Source organism: Vanacampus margaritifer, chromosome 10 (genome assembly GCF_051991255.1).
Source record: "Vanacampus margaritifer isolate UIUO_Vmar chromosome 10, RoL_Vmar_1.0, whole genome shotgun sequence".
NCBI lineage: Eukaryota > Metazoa > Chordata > Actinopteri > Syngnathiformes > Syngnathidae > Vanacampus > Vanacampus margaritifer.
The window spans coordinates 18790743-18811632 of record NC_135441.1 but is presented as its reverse complement, the minus strand read 5'-3'; the positions used below and the strand labels follow the sequence as shown (position 1 = coordinate 18811632).

Sequence of the window (20890 nt, the reverse complement as noted above, 5' to 3'; positions counted from 1 at the left end):
TTTAATTCTAGGACAATGACTCACTTGTTTGATTTAAGCAGCACACAAGCTGATACAAGATTGTTCTGAATGTGTTCACTGTGTTTATCAGTTATTACATTTAGCTAAGAGGAATATAATTGATCAAAAACCCATTTCCATATCAGTTGATAATGCCTAATAGTTTTCTCATGTTTTTGCTATGATTTGCTCTGGGACTATTATTTTACCTTCTCCATTTCTGTTTCCCAGGCACTCCTGGTTCGAGCCCTGCTTGAATATTCCCAGAGCTCCGAGCGCTGCGTGAAATACGGCCTGTGCTTGGTTGCCGGGATCTTCGCCATGGAGCTGATGCGCTCCTGGTCTCTGGCGCTCATGTGGGCCGTCAACTATCGCACGGCGGCTCGCCTCCGCGGGGCGGCTCTCACGTTCGCCTTCAACAGGATCCTGCGCCTACGCAGCACCAAAGACGTCAGTCCCGGCGAGGTAGGGCGCAATCACTGACTGAATTGTACCTCTCAGCAGAGCACCACAGGAAGATAGATGATTGAGGCAGATTTAATTTCTGCACTTATTAGGTTCCATTGCCTGTGAGAACAGAGGCTGTCTAAGCTTTTAGAAGAGACCTCATATAACATTGACATTTGGGAATATAAATAAACTTGTTTTTAAATATTACTTTGGCAACTTTGCAAGGGCTCCACTAGTTTTCTGTATGAATGCGATGGAGGCAGTGAGGCCCGCCAAAAAACTAGTAATTAAACAGTTTTTTTTAAAAACGTTTTTAGTGTACGTCTAAAAGTCAAAAGAGCCATTTTAGACTAAATAAATATCAACAACAAAATCTGTCTGGAGCCGCAAAACCTTTGAACATTGTGATTAACAAAATAGTATGGATATATTATGGTAAAAAAAAAAATTGCCTCTCTTCCTTTTTTTCTTCTTACATTTCTGGGAATTTTGTAGACATTTTATGGTCATTTTGGGGATTATTTTTTTTGTGGACATTTTATAGTTTTTTTACTTTTTTAAAAAATTCTTTCTTTCTAAAAATAAATGTTCTGACAATTTTTGTGGATTTCTTTTTTGTGACATTTTATAGTACTTATAGTATACTTTTTGAATGTTTCTTTACTGCCTTTTTACAAATTAATTTGCTCACTTTTGTACTTGTGTACATTATATGATAATTTTCAGCTCTTTTTGGACATTTTATGTTAATTTTTTGGGCATTTTTAGGTATTTTACCAAACTTTTTCATCTACCTTTTGTCTCTTTCTGAGACAACTTATATAGTTGGACTGGATTTTTGGGGAATATTTAATTATTATTTTTTCTAAATCTTTAATTCATTTTCTAAAAATAAATAATAATAAAAATGTGTAAAAAGCCATGTATGTAAGAGATCCACAGGGAGCCACATGAGAGGGACTAAAGAGCCACATGTGACTCCAGAGCCGCAGGTTGCAGACCCATGGTCTCTGATAATGTGTTGCTTCCTTCCCCAGCTGATCAACATCTGTTCCACTGATGGCCAGCGTCTCTATGAGGCCGTTTCTGTGGGCTGCCTGCTGGCTGGGGGGCCCCTGGTGTGCATCCTTGGCCTGACCTACACCATCTACTTCCTGGGTCCCACCGCTTTAATTGGATCAGCCATTTTCATCATCTTCTATCCCGCCATGGTAAATTGACATTAGCATCTAATTTCTAAATAGTCTGGTTTGTAGAAACCATCTCATTTCATCCTGGACATCCAACTGTAAAAAAAATAATCAGCTTTTGATATTTTGCAATCAATCTCATGTCCACTCTGTAGCTACTTTCCCAATTGCACTCAGATTGAGCCACCACAGCTATTGATGCAAAAGCCATTTATCCATCCAGGCCCTGTAGGAGGCCCAGCAGTGCAGCTTTATGTGATTGTGTCTGCTCTCATTTCCTCTCCCGCTTCTCATTTTTCTTGTCATCATCTCGCCGCTCTTCTCTCTCTTCCCGTCTGGACAGATGCTCGCGTCGAGACTGACGGCGTATTTCCGCAAGAAGTGTGTGGTGGTGACTGACCAGCGCGTGAGGCTGATGAACGAGATCCTTGGCTGCATGAAGTTCATCAAGATGTATTGTTGGGAAGATGCCTTTGCGCAGAACATTCACAGTGAGTTTCCTGTCGTCGCGCGCCAATGATTTCCTGCTTGTGGTCAGGAACGCAAAGTCATGCCGCAAGCATGCTAATTAAGCTACGCGTCAACTCATTTCAGCAGCTGTCCCCGAAGGTCCCTAATGTAAATTTATCACCTGGAAAAGAAAGTCATATCCTCTTAAGTAGACTGGCAAGATAATCCCAACCATAAATCCATTTTCATTAGCTCGTTTAAATCATCTCCCTGTGCCGCCCGCTATCGGAAAGGCCAGTTTGAATCTCTTGGCCCCAAGGTTAATTTGCAAGGTGTTTGGAGCCTTACCATACAGCGAATGACTGTCGAGGCCGCTCTACTTGTGCATGAATTAGTGACGGCCTTTTCTCACCGGGACCTTTGCTGTAGGTTGTTGATAAGGATCCCCCCCCAACTTTAAATGCTATTCTCAATTAGCCCTCTGGGGCCTGTTTTAGCGCTGTCCTGTGATTGTTGGTTAGAATGGTGATTAATCACCATTCAGCCTAATAGCCACCTGAGTCCACAGGGGTACAAGTGTCATGAAGAGATGATCACCTTGTGTTTTGTGATACAGGAAAAGCACAGTTAAAGAAATACACTAGCGAGATTTTTTTATTTATTTTTTTCAAGATAAAGACCTGGAGGAAGCAGGACAGAAATAAATCTGTGATTAGGCTTGAAAGGATTCTCGGAGTGCCCTTTGAAACCATACATGATTGTCTATTTTGAGCTACTCAGGTGTTCAAACAGGGTTTTCACAAATACATAAAAGGTCTCATCACATTTCTGCTCATTAAAAAATAATAACCCTTCTGAAAATCTGCCACTTTTAAGACAAAGACTACACTATCTGAAAGACTTAAGGTAGCTAAGATTAGAGTTATTTTAGCAGTGTGTTAGCTTCTGAGAAGCAGAATAATAAGCAGGATCGCTTGGTGAAATTGTCCATTGTGCTCTGTGACCCGCCAGCTGCAGTTGAGTAACTGGCAACCTGCACAGGGAATGATTCCAAACCAAATTGAATGAAGCAACAGAATGCTAACATATGGCCCTTTGTTCCATTTTACCTGAGGGACATCCAATTCGATATTAAATTTACATTCTAAGCTCTAGCTCAGTGTTTCCCAACCATGGGTACACACATTGCAGAGGGTATGTGAAATTTTTGAATAATCTACTTACTGTATTTCCAACATCAATAATGTGACACAGCCCTAAGAATGGCTTCATTGAAGTTAATTCATTTGCTCCCAAAACGTATAACTATATTCTGTTTTAGGTGTCCCAAAGACGTATTTATACGTTGTTGTTGTTTTTTTTATTGTTTTTTTTTATGCTATGGCATACAGAAGGCTTTGATGCAGCCTCTCAACTGCACAAAACAGTTGAAGAAATGGTAGTATTACAAAAATGGTGGCAGCAGAGCAAAATAGATCAACCTAACCCATGTTGAAAAAAGCTCATTTACCCACAGTTCTAAACAGGTTTGTGAATAATGATGAATGTATTCTAATGCTAATTGCTGCAAAACGGAAACAGATAAATCCAGGGGAAAGTAAAGGGGGTTGGCTGGGAGTGAAAGAAATGAGTTAATTGCCTCCAATTAACTTTTTCATTTTCTTTTTTTACTTGTCCTTGGTAAGTGGAGAACGGGGAGGGGTATTAGAGGAGGAGCCTCCACTGTCACAGAATCCAGCTCCCGGCGACCCTGAACAGTACAGAAAATAGATCCATGATTGGCTAGCCTTGAACTTTCATTTCTGTCTCGTCAACAGAAGTGAGGTTAGAGGAGAGGGGAATACTGGAAAGAGCTGGTCTCATCCAGAGCCTCACAGTGGGCGTGGCGCCTATCGTCGTGGTGATAGCCAGCGTGTGCACGTTCACCCTGCACATGGCCCTGGGCTACGACCTTACTGCAGCAGAGGTATTTTCACAAAAAAGACCTTTCCGCTTGCTTTTTAACTGCATTTTAATGATTCTCACCCTGCCACTCATATACACGTGCACAATCAAATGAGCGCTAATGTTAATGATGACATGACCTTGCCGCAGGGGAGGATCAATAGAATAACGCTTTGATTTTCCCGCACTTAGGCATTCACTGTTGTTGCCGTTTTCAACTCTATGACCTTCGCCCTGAAGGTCACACCCCTGGCTGTCAGGTCCCTCTCAGAGGGCGCTGTGGCAGTGAAGAGATTCCAGGTGAGAAATACACATGAATTCCCTTTGTAGAGGTGCCCTATTTGTGTGTAAAGCATGAACTCCCCTGTGGATGCTGAGAACACATACGACCAATCCACACCCCCACCTGGGTTCCAAACTTTTGGTAAATGTCACATGTTAGTGGCACATGTTTTCACACAGCCAGCAAGGGTTAAGTAAGCAACAGCACCAAAAGGACATTCTATTTATGTGCAGAAATGACTTAGAGTAATCCTTAAATCCAGGAAAATGTTTTGCATAACTGCCTCACAGCTTTGAGGTTGAGGGTTCGAATATTCTCATCCTTTGTAGCATCTTTCTTATTGTGCTTCCTCCCACATTCCCAAAGTATGCATGTTGGGTTTACTTAAGTTATCCATAGGTGTGAATGTGAATTTCAATACCGTAGTTGTCTATATGTGCGCTGTGGTTGGCCGGTGACCAGTCCTGGGTTTACCCCTCCTCTCACCCAAATTAGAGCCTCCAGCTCACTAATGACCTTCACAGTAAATCAGTCAAATGTTTCCTACTTTCACTGAATGCAGCCCTATGAAACCTAATTGCTAACCAAAACAGGATAGATAACCTTCCAAAGCACATAAAACATTTCTCAAGTGATTTAAACCCTGGAGACCTTTCACGTTGTATAATGAGTTCTCTGTATACAGACTATTATTCTATTAATTTTGCCTTTAAAATGTAATACATTTACACTGAAGCATTTAGAAGTGTTTGTCATTTAGTTTACATTTTTACATTAAAAATATTTTATATAATTTTTAGTCTTTTTTGTCTTTGATGAACACTTGGGCCTATGCTAATGTATTTTATGTTGCTCATGATGGTGGTACTTGGAGAGTAAAGTACTTTTTTAGGTGACACACGTAAGAACCCATGTGAGAGTGAACACGCAATTTAGCTCACGCTATTTGTGATCTTAATAAATTAGCCCCCTGTTGATTTCACCAGCTCTGCCTCAACCAAACTCCTCAATTCTCTCTAATTAATCAAGTAGATTTCCCTTAGTCATCTAAGCTCCACTGTCCCCACAGAGGCTGTTCACGATGGACACCCGACAAGCCGTGCTGATCAAAATGCAAGACCCTTGCAATGCGGTGGAATTCCAGGACGCCACGCTGGTGTGGGAGAAAGCGCGAACCCCGGCCACCAAGCCTAACCCGCCTCCTAAGAAGCCTTGCGGGGGGATGAGACGCGTGCTGCGCCGGGAGAGGCTAAGCCTTTATATCACCACCGAGGACACCAAAGACCACAAGGAGAACCCCAACGCCCAGAGTCTCCTCACAAACATGGAGCAGGAGAGTCCACAGAGTACCATCTCGTCCACGAAAAGCATTCGACCGCCACTGCACAAGACGCTGCATCGTATTGACCTGCGTGTAAAGAGGGTATGAGAAACACATCCAAATAGACGCCTTGTTTACCTTGGGCCACGTCATGGTGGTTCCAAACCATGAAATATATGAGAAAAAAAATTCATTCTTGGTAAATTAAGTGTTTATTGGTCCTTTAAAACATTTTTTTTTTTTGGGAAAATCAACTTCCACATACGACTTTTGATTTGTGTCATATTTGATACATCCGATCACAATGATGTAAATTTGTACATTTATAACCGTCAAAAATATTATAATAATAGACATATCAAACATGTTAGTATTTCAAAAAATCTGAACATTTCCCATTATTAATAATCATAGGTGTCTCTCCTTTCTCAATTGGTGCAAGCCATCTCCTGGGTGATACTGCCCTCTAATGGATTATCCGTGCAATGCATGTGTCAGACCATATACGTCAGGGTTTTAATGATATATTTTTTTAATTATACTTATGTAATAGAGGGCTCAAAATGTCTTGTATTTAACTCTTTTACGGCAAACGTTATCCAAAAAACAACCTTTAGTGGCAGCCGATTTCGAGCATTTTCACAAATTTTTCGAGGCAAACTATAACTACATAAACATGGCGGATATGATATGAAAAATTGGATTGTATTCTTCAATATTTTTTGTTTAATGACGCTCTGTGAATTAGATTTAATGTGATCATTCACGTCACCCTTGAAAACGTTCTATTTTTTCATAATCCGCCATGTTTTCATGTAATTTGATACACGGGAGCCCATTGACAAGAGACAATGCTGCCATCTGCTGGCCATATTTAGTAGATGGTTGTTGTTTTTTTTGCACCCCATTCACAAATCAGAGCTACACAAGACGTTGCACTGACCATTGAGAGAAAAAAAAACATAGTTGACGTCAATTAACGTTATTGGCGGCACCAATTGGGATGTTAGTATACGTCAATAAACGTTCTTGGCGGTAAAAGGCTTTATAAGGTTAAAGCCATGATTGGTTACGAACAGAAGTCAAGGAAACTTTGTGACAGGCTTTTGCAGGCCACATAAATTGACGTAGAGAGCTTGAGCTGACCTTTTGCCTTGATTTCAAGATTTTTGACACCTGTGATTTAAAGTTTTGAGTCTCCAATGTTATTCTTGTTGGCTGTGTAGGGTTCACTGGTTGGGATCTGCGGCGGTGTCGGAAGCGGGAAGAGTTCTCTTCTCACAGCACTACTGGGACAAGTAAGAGCCGAATGCTGGAATTGTATCAATTACAAGTTCTTCAATCTTTTAATGCAACAATCTGTGCCACAGATGACGCTTTTAGAAGGCAACGTCGCCGCTATTGGAGGCTTCGCTTTTGTGTCCCAACAAGCTTGGATCCTCAATGACTCCCTGAAAGAGAACATCCTGTTTGGGAAGGAGTTTGAGCAAGAAAAGTAAGTTATGATGATGTAAGTACAGGCAGTCAAAATGATCACAAATTGAGCATTGTTGCTTCATCTTCAGATATGACTCTGTTTTGGAAGCCTGCTGTCTTCTCCCAGATCTGGCAGAGCTGCCTTACGGAGACATGACGGAGGTAATGGAGTGCTTTGTCTGTCTGCCGCATTTTTGTGCTGCAAAATTTAAATGCCCCAAAAGTGATGAGAAGTAGCTCCCAATGGAAATTGAGTGCAGCTGCATCAAAAGGATTGCGTTTTCTTTCTTTCCAGATCGGCGAGAGAGGAGCGAACCTGAGCGGGGGTCAGCGACAGAGAGTGAGCCTGGCCCGGGCGCTCTACAGCGAGCGGCCTATACTCCTCCTGGATGACCCTCTCAGCGCCGTAGACGCGTGCGTGGGCTCTCACATCTTCAAAAAGGCCATACGGGCAGCGGCCAAAGGCAAGACGGTGCTTTTTGTGACCCACCAACTGCAGGTGAGGGAGAGGCAACCTGCATGGGAATGATTCGAAACCAAATTGAATTAACTGGAAGAATGCTGGCATATGGCACTTTGTTGCAGTTTTATCTTACCTTACCTTTAATCATCTGGATCAATGCTACATTTACATTCTGCCTTTTTTTTCAGTACCTGCCAGAATGCGATGATATTATCCTCATGAAGGACGGGCAGATAGCCGAGCACGGCACTCACGCTCAGCTAATGGCTAAAGAGCGTGACTATGCTGCTCTGTTCAGCAGTATGCAACAGGAGGTAAGGCCAGGGGCAGCAAAAATATTTTTTTTTCCAATAAGGCACCTTCACTCCCGCTACAAAGTAACGCTGCAAACTGAATAATTCATAATCCCAAGAAAGAAAGGCCAAATAGCTTGGAAATGTTTATACAAAGCAGGCTTATTTACGGCTCCATTGATTTACTGGAGAGATGCAAAAGATCCTGTCACTGATATCTCTAAAGGGTGCTTTTGTCACAGCTGCCATGTACAGTCGCTCACCTTATTTCTTCCTTTGTTCTTATTTGCATAGACTCTGGTGAGGGAGAATTTTAAAAACAAGCAGCACAATTTGACCGCCATAACCGTTTGCCATGGCGAGGAAATAACCAAGGTCCACCAAAACCCACCAAGCAAACAAGGTGACAGACTTGAACACTTGAAGGCTCACACTCTCGTTCATTCACATATGTCACGTATCAGCGTTTTTTTTTTCTTTCTTTCTTTCTTCTCCAGAACAACTGATGAAACCCGAAGAGAAGGGTACCGGCGCTGTCACTTGGGCCGTGTACGCCGCCTACATCAGAGCAGCAGGAGGTCCGGTGATTTTCATTCTCAACGTCATCTTCTTCCTTAGCACCACGGGCAGCATCGCCTTCAGCAACTGGTGGCTGAGTCACTGGATTAGGCAGGGCAGTGGGGTGAGTCTGGATTTTTTTTTATCTTGTACTGTATTTTATTTATTTATTTATTATTGCACCGCAAAACAACATGGCACAGTTGTCAAAAAAGAAGCCGATTGCTGATCAAAATAAAAAATATATGTAAAATATAAAGAAGAAAACAGATTGCACTGGCAATATTTTTTTCTAAGTGTCCATACTCTTAACATAAAAGTGGGGAAAAAAATGTTAAATAGGCTGCATCTTTTAGTCATTGATACAGTAATTTTATAATATTTATTTTATGTTTCTGCCTCTAGATAGCATTATTGCATTTGTAAGACATTGTTTACTGCCCAGTCCACTTTTCTTTTCATATTAAGAGCTATCTAATCTTCAACATGAAGTAACTGGTGAATTTCTGCACATTTTTTAAAATTGTAAAATACAAGTTGAAAATATATGCATTCTTATTAAATTCTAAATTTTGACGTGTCTGCTGCATTGTGACTGGAATTACCCCAGTACAGGCGTTCCAAGTAAGGGTAATTTTTGTATTGTAAATTAATTGGGTAATTATTTTTTTTATGAATTAATAAATAATATAAGAATTAATTAATTATTTAAAAATAGTGACGTTAAGGGAATTTTAAATTAAATAAAAAATAATGCATACATTTTGACACTCCTAATAATAATACAATAACTGCATTTATGCATTTATGCAACAGACTCCAGGCTTTCCTTTTTAACCATAGGTGCATATAAAATCTTATATACAGTTAAGTATTGTTGGGGGGTTTTGTCATTTTGAACGAATTACTGGCATTTCCATTCATTTCAATGATGAAAGATAATGTTAAAAGTGTGGTCACGTAATGGCTTAAACTAGTATCTCAAGACATCACTTTGTATGCAGTACTGCGCATAGACATGTAATGTCCTCGTTCTCATCAGCACTCAAGCAGCAGCTTTCTGGACCACTTGGAGAGGCGAGACTTGTTGCAGAAGTCACAAATGGATTTTTAATAACAGGAAATTTCCCATTTTTGCTGATGGAAAATGCGTCCTTTAGTCCTTGAGCAATCAGCATCACTTTAGCAAGCAAAATAAAAACAACGCTGTTGGGTCAGTAAGGCGAGATAGCCCTCTGAGCATTATTCTGATTTGGAAAAATAAAAATACGATAACTGCAAAACGGTGAGCGTAATTAAAAGTAAGCACAAGCGGCGAGCAAGCAGATGTGCTGCAAAGCAGATGGCGGCTTTTGAGAAATGCGCCCACAAATGAAAGCAATGCAGCGATGAGTGATTGTGATGGGTTTTTTGTTTACCAAAGTGTGCTTTCCTTCCTTAATTAAGGGGGAAATTTAACAACATGGGACCCAAAAAGTTTTTTTTTCTTTGTTTTTTCGAATTTACTCAACCTTATTAATTCCTTGCTCCATATGCCTCCCCCCAGAACGCTTCATTAATCTCAGCGAATGAGACAATGGCGAAGGACAGCATGAGGCTCAACCCTCACATTCAGTTCTATTCCACCGTTTATGTCATCTCCATGGGCGCCGCTTTGTTTCTCAAAACCATACGAGGCCTGGTGTTTGTAAAGGTAAGAGAGCCCCGTGGTGCTTTCCTCACAGGCTTCTTTTTCTGATCTGCAACCAAAAACTTTTCGAACAGTGGTTCGTGTGGGAGGTTCTGAGCCCCGCCAGTTTCCTGTGCGCATTCACTGAACACTTCTTTATTGATAAATAAAGACAACAGTCAATCAATGAAGACAAATAATGGTAACATTGACAAATTTCCAACTATTTCAATAAGGGCAGGGGTTAATTTAAAAAAAATAGAATAATCGATATTAAATCGATTTTCCTTTTCAACCCTGATATCAAATCATGAAACCATGAATTGATTATTTGAATATCTTTTTCCCAACTGAAGAGAATGCTTGAAACAATGGTAGTTATTACAAAAAACGGCCAGCAGGTGGCAGAGTATAAGAGATCAACCAGGCAATGTTGCAAACAAGCTGTTTTCCCCACAGTTTAAATAGATTTGTGAATAATGATGAAACTTAGCTATATTCTATTGCTAATTGCTGCAAAATGGAAACTGATAGAAATATTATGATTATTATTAAGTATATACTCTAATCTTTTGGTAGGTTCCTTGTTTTTATAGCAATAGAATGGGCCTTGCGAAATCAGTCAAAATCCAGTAAAGATTGTTTCAGTGAAAATGGCTGGGAGGAAATGAGTTAGTAATGTCGGTGGACCAAATCCATTTATCCCTCCACTGTCATTTTTTGCATCTTCAAAATGTTTGCCGTTCATGTGTCAGCAGCTACACCTTAGCGTGTTCTTCTTTTACCAGCAAGAGGTTAATCACTGTGTTAATGTATGCCACCTGAAATTACTCATTTTTCAAAGAAAGTTCATGTGTGTGTGTGTGTGTGTGTGTGTGTGTGTGTGTGTTTCCCCTTACCCTAATCTGCGTTGACAACCTTGGTAGTGTTGAATACTCTATTAATAGAATTAATCTGTTCTCCACTGCCACACGTAATTTCTGCTCAAACGGTGAAATGGCGTCTGATTTAAAGGTCGCAACCTTTATGTCAGAGTCAAAGTAAGTCATTACAGACGAGGATTTGACAGAGAAACACACACACACACACACTGTGAACATTAATCTTTACTCATGCTGTGTGTGTTAAAAGTGACAAACCACGTGTGAAGTCAAGCAGCAACTGAGTCCATATGTTTCTTTAAGCGCTTCCATGCATCGCCTCTCATGGTGTTCTGTTCTGTCGCCCATGTTGTTTGTGTTGACAGTGCACGGTGAAGGCGGCCTCCGTGCTCCACGACAAGCTGTTCCGCCGACTCCTCCGCAGCCCCATGCGCTTTTTTGACACCACGCCTCTGGGCCGCATCCTGACCAGATTCTCCAGGGACATGGATGAGGGTGAGAGGGGATGTGCTAGCATTTCCTATACATGTTTTTACGATATGTCTTGGCGTGCTCTCACTGGGAAGAGTCATCCACATGTATGAGTCATTCCAGTGGTCCTCACTATATTCACAGTTTGCTTGTCACATTGTCACATCGACTTTGTACACTCGGTTGGGTCAAGAATAACCCAAATTGGGTCAAAAATGGACCGACCCAACTTTTTGAGTTATTAAATTAATTATCCACCAAGCAACCAGTTTTGTTTTTTTTGCTTATTTTGTAGTTTATTTGTTTGACCCAATTTATTGGGTTAATTGAATAACCCAATTGAATTTGGTCAAATATGAACCAACCCAACTTTTTGAGTTATTAAACAAATTAAATTAATAATCCACCAAGCAACCTGTTTATTTTGTAGTTTATTCGTTTGACCCAACTTATTGGGTTAATTGAATAACCCATTTGAATTTGGTCAAATATGAACCAACCCAACTTTATGAATGATTTCATTCATAACGTTGCGTCAAATTAAATGACAACCCACAAAGCAACTAAGGTTGTTTTGTGGGTTATTCAATTGACCCAAAAAGTTAGGTCAAATGAATAACCCACAAAATGACAATTGAATTGAGTTAAAAATGAACAAACCCAGCTTTGAATTATTTAACCCCAAAATTTGGTAAAAATTACATTAATAACCCCCAAATCTGCCCAATTTTGGGATTTGCTTTCTGGGTTATTCATTTGACTTTTCTTTTGGGCTTAATTGAATAACATTAAAAGTTGAGTTGGTCCCTTTTTGACCCAATTTGGATTATTTTTGACCCAACTGCTTTTAGAGTGCAGCTTCTGCTGTTTGTCTTACGTCGCTCATGTTTTCTCTTCAAAGTGGATGTTCGTCTGACCATGCAAGCAGAAATGCTGCTGCAGAATCTCACTCTGGTGCTGTTTTGCCTGGCAATGGTCGGTATCGTCTTTCCCTGGTTCCTCATCTCCATCCTGCCCCTGGGAGCCTTCCTTTGCATTGTCAACCGTGTCTCCAGGTCAGTCAGAGTCACATTCTCATCTCTCTTGCACCAATGTTTTAGTTTGACAACGTTAAGGGCTTGTCAAATTGGCCTGCCGAGAATATTATCTCATGATTATGGATTAGATCATGCGGATAGCTTGTCTGCACGAGTTGTCTCGGAGGGAGTAAAAGCGCAGTGAGTGTGTTGTTATCTTTTATTTGTGAGCGTGCCAACTGCTATCAGTTGCTGGTTTCCTTTTACACAGCTTCCTTTCTGTTGTAAATGATTTAAAGCAGACAGGCACTTCTCTTTTTCTGCAGCTCTGCACAAATTGTGCAGTAGATTTTGATCAAGAGCTCATTTGTTAAATTTGGAAAGATGCAAGGGGTTCTAATGTTACAAAACTGATTATGCCCGTACAAAATGCATCTTTGGTACAAAATCATTTTTAGTTAACAACCCCCTTTCTGTGGCTGATCCCTCTCCTTTTCCTGCAGACATGTACTGACCACAGTCCAAAATAGAACTGGTATCAATTATGTAGCAAAAGGTCATAGTCTCTTCTTTGCACAGTGTGATGCACCCCATATGAAGGATGTCTGCTGTTGACGTTATCATGATTACTGGTTGGGCTGTCTGAAGTGTCCTTAGTTGAACGTACGGTAAATTCCGATCAATTAACGATTACGTTTATATGAATTTCCAATGGCCCTGTATAAGCTTAAGGAATAAAGCAAAAATGGCAACCTGAAAGGCACTTTACGAGATCAACTTAAGTGAAAAGATCCAAATTTAGGCTATTTGTTTGGGAGGTTTGGAGTATTTTTTCTTTCTTTCTTTTTTTATTTTAGTGCAAGAGCTCTTGCACATTACCATTCAAGGACAGTGCAGAACGCCGCAATTAAGCCATGTCTGCCATTTAGTTGAAATATTACAACCTAAAACTACAGTCAATGCTTATTCGCAGTTTGGCACCTTTTATTTTTTTCCCCCATTTTTGGGGTGGATTTTCCCCCCTGATTTAACCTCTCATTTTTCATAAGAAAATGGTTTAAAACGGTACTTTGAATGTTTATTAGTGCAAATAAACTTTTTTTTTAATTGTTTTCTTGGGGGTGGGATAATTATTCAAGGGCCCACTCATAAGCTGCATACGGGCACATTCTTGTTTAAAAAAATTTTTTTATCTATCTGATTGTGGAAAACTTTTCAAAAATGTTTTATCAGGTCGTTAAATGAGCTTGGATACTGCACAACATATAAACCAACATTAGAGTGATCCCACATTAGAGTGGTCTAATTCTGTGTAAATTCTTAGTGTAGTTGACAGTTGGTGAATCTTGAATCACAACTTTTTAAAATAATAAATAAAGAATAAATTGGTATGAAACCACAGAATGTACTTTATTAAAGCTGCTTGTAATGTAAACAAACCTACGCAGTTGGGTAGACTTACAAGGTCACAAAGGTCTTTTGTCCCTTAACTCATTCACTGCCATTGACGGTTATAGACGTCAAAAATTCATTTGAACTATTTTTATTAGTTTAACATTTTTTTCCACTTTTGTTAACGAGAGTATGAAAACCTAGATTTTTTTTATTGTACATTTAGAATAGATATAAAATGTAAAATTAATTACAATCTTAATTGTCCGATGCTCCTAATTTTTAATTGTAATAAATCGCATGACTTCAATAGTTAACTCACGATTAATCAAAAATTTGATATCTGTTCTAAATGTACAACAAAAAAAACAATGTCTGTTCTAAATGTACAACAAAAAAAACAATTCTAGTTTTTTATACTCTTGTTAACAAAAGTGGGAAAAAAAAGTAAAACTAATAGAAATAGTTCAAATACATTTTTGACGTCAATAGCCGTCAATGGCAGTGAATGAGTTACAGGCCATCCTACTGAGAGACTTTCACTAGGCTAAGCTAACAATTGACTGTTTTTCCCAGACGCAATCTCTGGATTACAAATAAATGTAATGATGTATGTTTTACATCCAAATAAGCTTTCCTTTTAAACTTGATTTACTGCCCTAAAACGGCTCTAAAAATGCCTGTAGTAATTGCTATTGATTAATCATGACTATCCTTCGCCCTTTATGTATCATAGCATAATGTTAGGAAAGCTCCCTCTGTCTTAGCGACACGGAATGCTTGACATTTGAACAAATCTCTCACTCATGATCAATTTTGTGCATTTCTTCCGGCAACCCTGGGTGATTTCCCCTGAACATGATAGATCTGAAATAACTCCATTCGGAACGAAGTGTGCACAACAAGTTTCCTCTTTTCTTCATTGATTGTGTAAAAAATGCCTGCAGTGTCTGCGCCTACAAACGAGCACGCATTTCAGCCCTGCAAATTTATGAATCGAGCTTTTATAGCACCTTGTTTTGCATCAGCAGATAAGCATCAGGCGTATGTGTGTGTGTGCGTGCCGACGGCTGTCAACAAGGCCAGTTTGAATGGATGTCAATTCACAGCCGAGCTGCTAATCACAACTAAACTCGACAAACTGTTTTTTTTCTCTCCAATGTAGGTCTGATACAGTTACCCTTAGAGTTTAAAAAAAGACATGATAGACTGACTTTTATTTCAAATGCGGTGCAATCATGAGGGATCTCATCGTGCTAATAAGTAATGATCACCCTTGGCGATTTTTAAAGCGATCTTCCCGAGATGTGTGGCCATGTTACATCAAACTCCTGTCGAAATTACCCACTTCTAAAGCAGTTTTTTTTTTATTATTATTACATTTTGAAATGAAACTGCCCAGAGCGTAAACATGTTTGTCAGGATCGACGCTTCCGAGAGGCAAAATGTCATGTTCTCTCTTTTCTCAGCTTTTATGAGCGAAGCAAATGATTTGTGTGAGGCCTTCTAGCCGGGGATCTAAAAGTAGACAGACGATTCGCACCTTCTGTCGATAAACCTCACTCACGCTTACGTCGTGGTGTCCGGTGTCCTTTTTGGACGTCCAGTACTCTGTGTGATGATGCTCAGAATATTACATATGATAATGGAAAAGAACCAGCACTGCCAGGGAAAGCATCTAAGGATAGAAAAGCTCCACAGTCATTTGTCATACCTGCTAATTCCGTCCCCTCATTTCTTAAGGTTGTTTTTAGCACTGATGTGTCAACAAGATGTCGGCACTTCTTCTCAGATCTTAACTTGGATGTTGCCAGTAGAGTCAGCATTTTTCCACTGAAAATGTGAAGTCGATTTTGGTTGATATTAGGGCTGTCACTATGGAATATTTTTTAGAATCAATCTATCGCTCATTTAATCGATAAATCGATTAATTGGATTTGTTTTAATTTATAAAAATACAGATTACTGTACATTAACTGGTGATCAGTTTTTATTTTGTACTTCGCATTCTTATAGTGATTAAAAAAAAGAGTGGGGGTTGATATTGTACTATGTTAACGTTTTGGTCATTGTTTTCCAAAGTAAAAACATATTTGCAAATGTCTTATTTCCATTAAACACAGAAGATAATCAGTCTTCTTTCATGAAGGACTACAGTGAATAAGCAGCAATTAGCAGCTATTAGCCCGCGAGCTAACAATTAGCTCGTGAATTAGCAGCTATTTGGGAGTTAGCATGTGGGTGAATGGTTAGCCCGCAAATTAGCGGCTATTAGCCTGCGAGCTAACTGGCTAGCTTGTGAATTAACGGCTATTAGGTTAGCCCGTGAGCTAACGGTTAGCTCGCAGCTGTTTTTTAGCTGCTATTTGGGAGTTATCCCGGGGCTAACGTGCGGGTAAATGGTTAGCCTGTGAGCTAACAGTTAGCCTGCGAATTAGTGGCTATTTGGGAGTTGGCATTATAGTTGGTGCAAAATTTGATAGCAAACAAAAAACCTTTAACGTGTTGCAAATCACAAAAGCTGTTTAATAAACATGTGCTTGAAGGCATTTAAGCAGTCAAGTGCTGGAGTTTTTAATATTTTATTCTTAAAATTTTTGACACTAACTTTTTGTTTTCCTGCACATATATATCGGCTTCAAATATCGGTTATCGGCCTCCCTGATATCAGCCCTTAAAAAAGCATATCGGTCTATCTCTAATTCAAATGTCATTTTCTTGTTCAGGGTTTTGATCCGTGAGCTGAAGCGACTGGAGAACATCAGCCAGTCGCCGTTCACCTCCCACATCACCAGCAGCCTCCAGGGCCTCTCCATCATCCACGCCTACGGACGAAAGCGGGACTTCCTCCAAAGGTGAGCTTATTATATCACGTCTGCCAAGCAAGCAGGCTAGTCTCTTCCTTCCTTGATCCTCACCGTCCCCCAGTGGAGATCCTTTAAGTTTTCCTTTTTATCTCTGCTGGTAGTATTTCTCCCAAGGTTCATAAAGGAGCCAAATGAAAGGAGGAAGGTCTCGATTTCCCCCTCAGCGGGCAAGGATTAAAGGAGTTTTTGCTTGTGTTTGTCAGATATCAAGAACTGCTGGACAATAACCAGGCCTCCAACTACCTCTTCAGCTGTGCTATGCGTTGGCTGGCCGTGCGCCTCGACCTCATCAGCATCGCGCTCATCACCGCCGTCGCGCTCCTCATTGTCTTCATGCACCGGCAGATACCTCCCGCCTACGCCGGCCTGGCCATATCGTACGCGGTGCAGGTTCGTGAAGACTTTTCCGAACGCCGCAATCAAACGACGTGACACCGGGGGGCTTTTCTCACCTGACTAATGAGGTCTCACGTACTGGGAATACTTAGCTAGAGTGACGGGCGGCGTCCATTTGAGGCTGGCTAAAGGCGCAACGTGAGCCAAAAGTGCGGCGTGGTCACATGATTTACACGAGTCTCTTGCTTGTTGTTTAAACTTGACAACAAGCTTTATTTTTGTGGCATACATTTGAATCAGCTACACTATATGGCCTTTTTTTGTATTCCCTACACTCTAAAAAGAGAATTGTTGACCCAATTTAAGATTACAAATTGAATTGTTGACCAACTTAAAAAAAAAATGGTTTCAATTGGTAACACGCAATTAAATTAAGTTTGTGAATATATTAACTCATTTGCTCCCAAAAACGTATGAATAGTTTTTTTATGTTTTTTTATGCTAAAGCATACAGAAGGCCTCTGACCTGAATGCTTGAAGCAATGGTAGTTATTACAAAAACGGCCAGCAGGTGGCAGCAGAGTAAAAGGGATCAACCAGGGCAATGTTAGCTAAATTCTAATGCTAATTGCTGCAAAACGGAAACAGATACAAATATACTTTTTTACCTGATCAAAGAAGAGACTCTAAATGTTCTTTTGGTATGTTCCATGTTTTTATAGCAATAGAATAATTGCAAAATCTGTGAAAATCCAGTAAAACAGCCGGGAGCGAAAGGGGTTGCTTCAGAGAAAATTGCTGGGAATGAATGAGTTAATGAACTCATAATTAATTCAACTTAATGTATTCACTTTGGACTATCTTAATTCAATTGCATGTTACCAATTGAACCAATTTTTTTCTTAATTGGTCCACAATTTGATTTGTAATCTTAAATTGGTTCAACGACTCTTTTTAGAGTGTATTTCTAATAATATTAAGATATGTTGTTGGTTTGTTATTAATTATATCAACTGAACATGGAGTTTTAAAAAAAACTATTGTGGAGAAATGAAGCTAAACTGGGCAATACAAGTGACAAAGTCCACACGCATTATATCGCTTATTGAACCACAAAAACATGGTGTGATTGTTAAGGAATAAGTGGACTGCCGCAAAGACATGACAGACACTGCAGTAAATATGAATTTATTAATATATTTTTTGCTTGATGGCCGTGTATCTTGCTTACACTCAAAAGCAGGAAACATTTTTTGTTTGTGGACGGTCAGCTCATGTGCATATTTGATTGGCTGTTACATCTGCGAAGTTGCAACGGCATTTACTGAAAATTCAATTTTTGGATCGCAGAAAAACCAGCAGTCCGCCACACATGTTAATAAGTTGCTGAAAACCGCACACTTTTAATCCTGCACAACTCTCTCGGCACTTTATTTAATCTGCCATGATATGTGCTGCTGTTTTGGTTAGCAACAGAGTTCAAATGGGCACAGCAATTGCACTTTTTTTTTAATGAACAATAGGCTGTAAAAAATGAAATAATTAAACTCACTATCGTATTCTGTAGGGGGAAAAGATTGCAAGTGTCTATTGTGGTCCGTTTTGCTACAAAGTATAAACTATAATTGCACTCAGCTACTGTACTGTACATCTTGATTAATTGATGGTTAGCTTGAGTGCGTTTAATAATAATAATTAAAGCAGCAGCGTGTCAGTCGTTAACCTTCATCCTTTCTCTCTCTCTCTTTCTCCTCCCCCGCTTCATCTCACCTGCAGCTGACTGGCTTGTTTCAGTTCACTGTCAGGCTCCTCACAGAGACGGAAGCTCGTTTCACATCAGTAGAGAGGATTAATCACTATATAAAGGTAAGTGACAAATAGGCTGAAGTACTCAAAGCTGGCAGATACCTGGCCATGTCCCGACATACCTGTAACATGGTTTTTGAGGTGATGTTTATTTGTGTTGGCAGGATTGCACTCTCAACACTCAACCCCTTCCTCGTTATTAAAAATGCTTAATGGGCGTAACTAGACGAGTCAAAATACTGCCAAGTTATAATACATGTTAACTAGTGCTGTCACTATCGAATATTCTTCGAATCGATTAATCTATTGATTATTCAATCGATTAATCAACTAATCTGATTCATTTTAATTTTGCATTAAAGTGTATTAAAAAAATAAATAATTCCCTGATTACCGTTTATTAACCACTCATTGGTGGGTGGATTTATGTTGTACTATGTTACCGGTTCAGTCATTGTTCTCCAAAGTAAAAACAGAATACAGATGTCTGCAAAAACAAAGAAGATAATCAGTCTTCTTACGTGAAAGACTACAAAAATCAGTGAATAATTACTGTTGATGTACTAAAAACTAAGGATTTAGACCATTTTAAATTAACTCATTCTCTCCCAGCCATTTTCACTGAAGCAACCCCCTTTGCTATCAAAACATGGAACCTACCAAAACAAAGATGAGAGTCTCTTCATTCATCAGGAAAAAAAAGTATATTTCTATCTGTTTCCGTTTTGCGGCAATTAGCATTAGAATTTAGCTAAGTTTCGTCATTATTCACAAACCTGTTTAAAACAGTGGGGAAAAGAGCTTGTTGCAACATGGCCCTGGTTGATCTGGCGTACTCTGCTGCCACCTGCTGGCCGTTTTTGTAATACCTACCATTGCTTCAAGCGTTGTTTTCAGTTCAGAGGCTGCATCAAAGCCTTCTGTGTGCTCTAATATTAAAAAAACTCAAATAATATGATTTGGGACCATGGCCATATTTAAAATAGAATGTGTTTATATGTTTTTGGGAGCAAAACCTTGCTCTTTAAAACAAAATTAATTATCTTACCTGTTTGTCTTGTGTATTACATTAGGAGCTAATCTAACTGTCCACGTGCATCTCTTATTTGTCTCAGACTCTAGAAAGTGAAGCACCATGCAAAATCCAGTCAAACGCTCCCGCCCTCTCCTGGCCTGAACAAGGGAAGATCACCTTTCACAACGTGAACATGTGTTATCGCGACGGCCTGCCGTTGGTGCTGAAGGGTCTGTCCTTCACCGTCCAGCCCAAAGAGACCATCGGCATCGTGGGCCGCACCGGATCAGGTTGTTACCCCCGCAGCTTTCACTTTTTTAATCCATCTGTGCCATCGTATTATTGACGCCCTCTCCTCCACAGGGAAGTCCTCTCTGGGTCTGGCGTTATTCAGACTAGTGGAGCTGGCGAGAGGCTCAATCACCATCGATGGAGTCAATATTGCCCGAATCGGCCTGGACGACCTGCGGAGCAAAATAGCCATCATCCCTCAAGAGCCTGTGCTCTTCATCGGCACTGTCAGGTGATTCGCTCTGAAATATTTGCTCGAGCAAAGTTCAAGCTTGGCTATCTGATGAAAATAGATTTTAGTCTGTGGAGGGCCTTGTTTTATATGTTCAGAGGAAACCATTCAAACGGCTCGCAATGAACTAGTTTAGTTTACAACTTTAGGTTACTGTAGGTGTTTTTTTTACAGAGGATTTTCTTCCTTTTAAATGTGTTCTGACATACAGTGAGTTCATAGGTGGCAAATCCAGGTCCAGAAAGCAAAAACCCTGCCACAGTTTGGCTTTAGAACCTGGTGCTAGCTAGCTAGCTAGCTCCCTAGCAGCTAAACAAGCACCATGGGAGCTAGCTAGGGGGGCAAACATGAAGGGACAAACGCAAACCATTGCAAGGTCAGAGGTGGCAAATCCAGGCCCAGAAAGTAAAAACCCTGCCACAGTTTGGTTTTAGCCCCAGGTGCTAGTTAGCTAGCTACCTCCCTAGCATCCAAACAAGCACCATG

At 40.1% G+C, this 20890-nt stretch overlaps 1 protein-coding gene across 1 annotated transcript in view; it reads left to right on the top strand.

Annotated features, from left to right (window-relative positions):
- LOC144059238 (ATP-binding cassette sub-family C member 5) overlaps nt 1-20890 on the top strand; it is a 37385-nt gene that overhangs the window by 12772 nt on the left and 3723 nt on the right. The window contains exons 5-25 of the mRNA XM_077578186.1: nt 232-465; nt 1488-1661; nt 1984-2131; nt 3908-4056; nt 4227-4334; nt 5387-5740; nt 6865-6936; nt 7009-7133; nt 7204-7276; nt 7410-7613; nt 7766-7891; nt 8165-8273; nt 8368-8552; nt 9975-10121; nt 11344-11473; nt 12351-12504; nt 16584-16712; nt 16928-17114; nt 18837-18926; nt 19982-20171; nt 20245-20404. Of these exons, the coding sequence (XP_077434312.1) occupies nt 232-465; nt 1488-1661; nt 1984-2131; nt 3908-4056; nt 4227-4334; nt 5387-5740; nt 6865-6936; nt 7009-7133; nt 7204-7276; nt 7410-7613; nt 7766-7891; nt 8165-8273; nt 8368-8552; nt 9975-10121; nt 11344-11473; nt 12351-12504; nt 16584-16712; nt 16928-17114; nt 18837-18926; nt 19982-20171; nt 20245-20404 (3248 nt within the window). The remainder of the gene's footprint in view (nt 1-231; nt 466-1487; nt 1662-1983; nt 2132-3907; nt 4057-4226; nt 4335-5386; nt 5741-6864; nt 6937-7008; nt 7134-7203; nt 7277-7409; nt 7614-7765; nt 7892-8164; nt 8274-8367; nt 8553-9974; nt 10122-11343; nt 11474-12350; nt 12505-16583; nt 16713-16927; nt 17115-18836; nt 18927-19981; nt 20172-20244; nt 20405-20890) is intronic.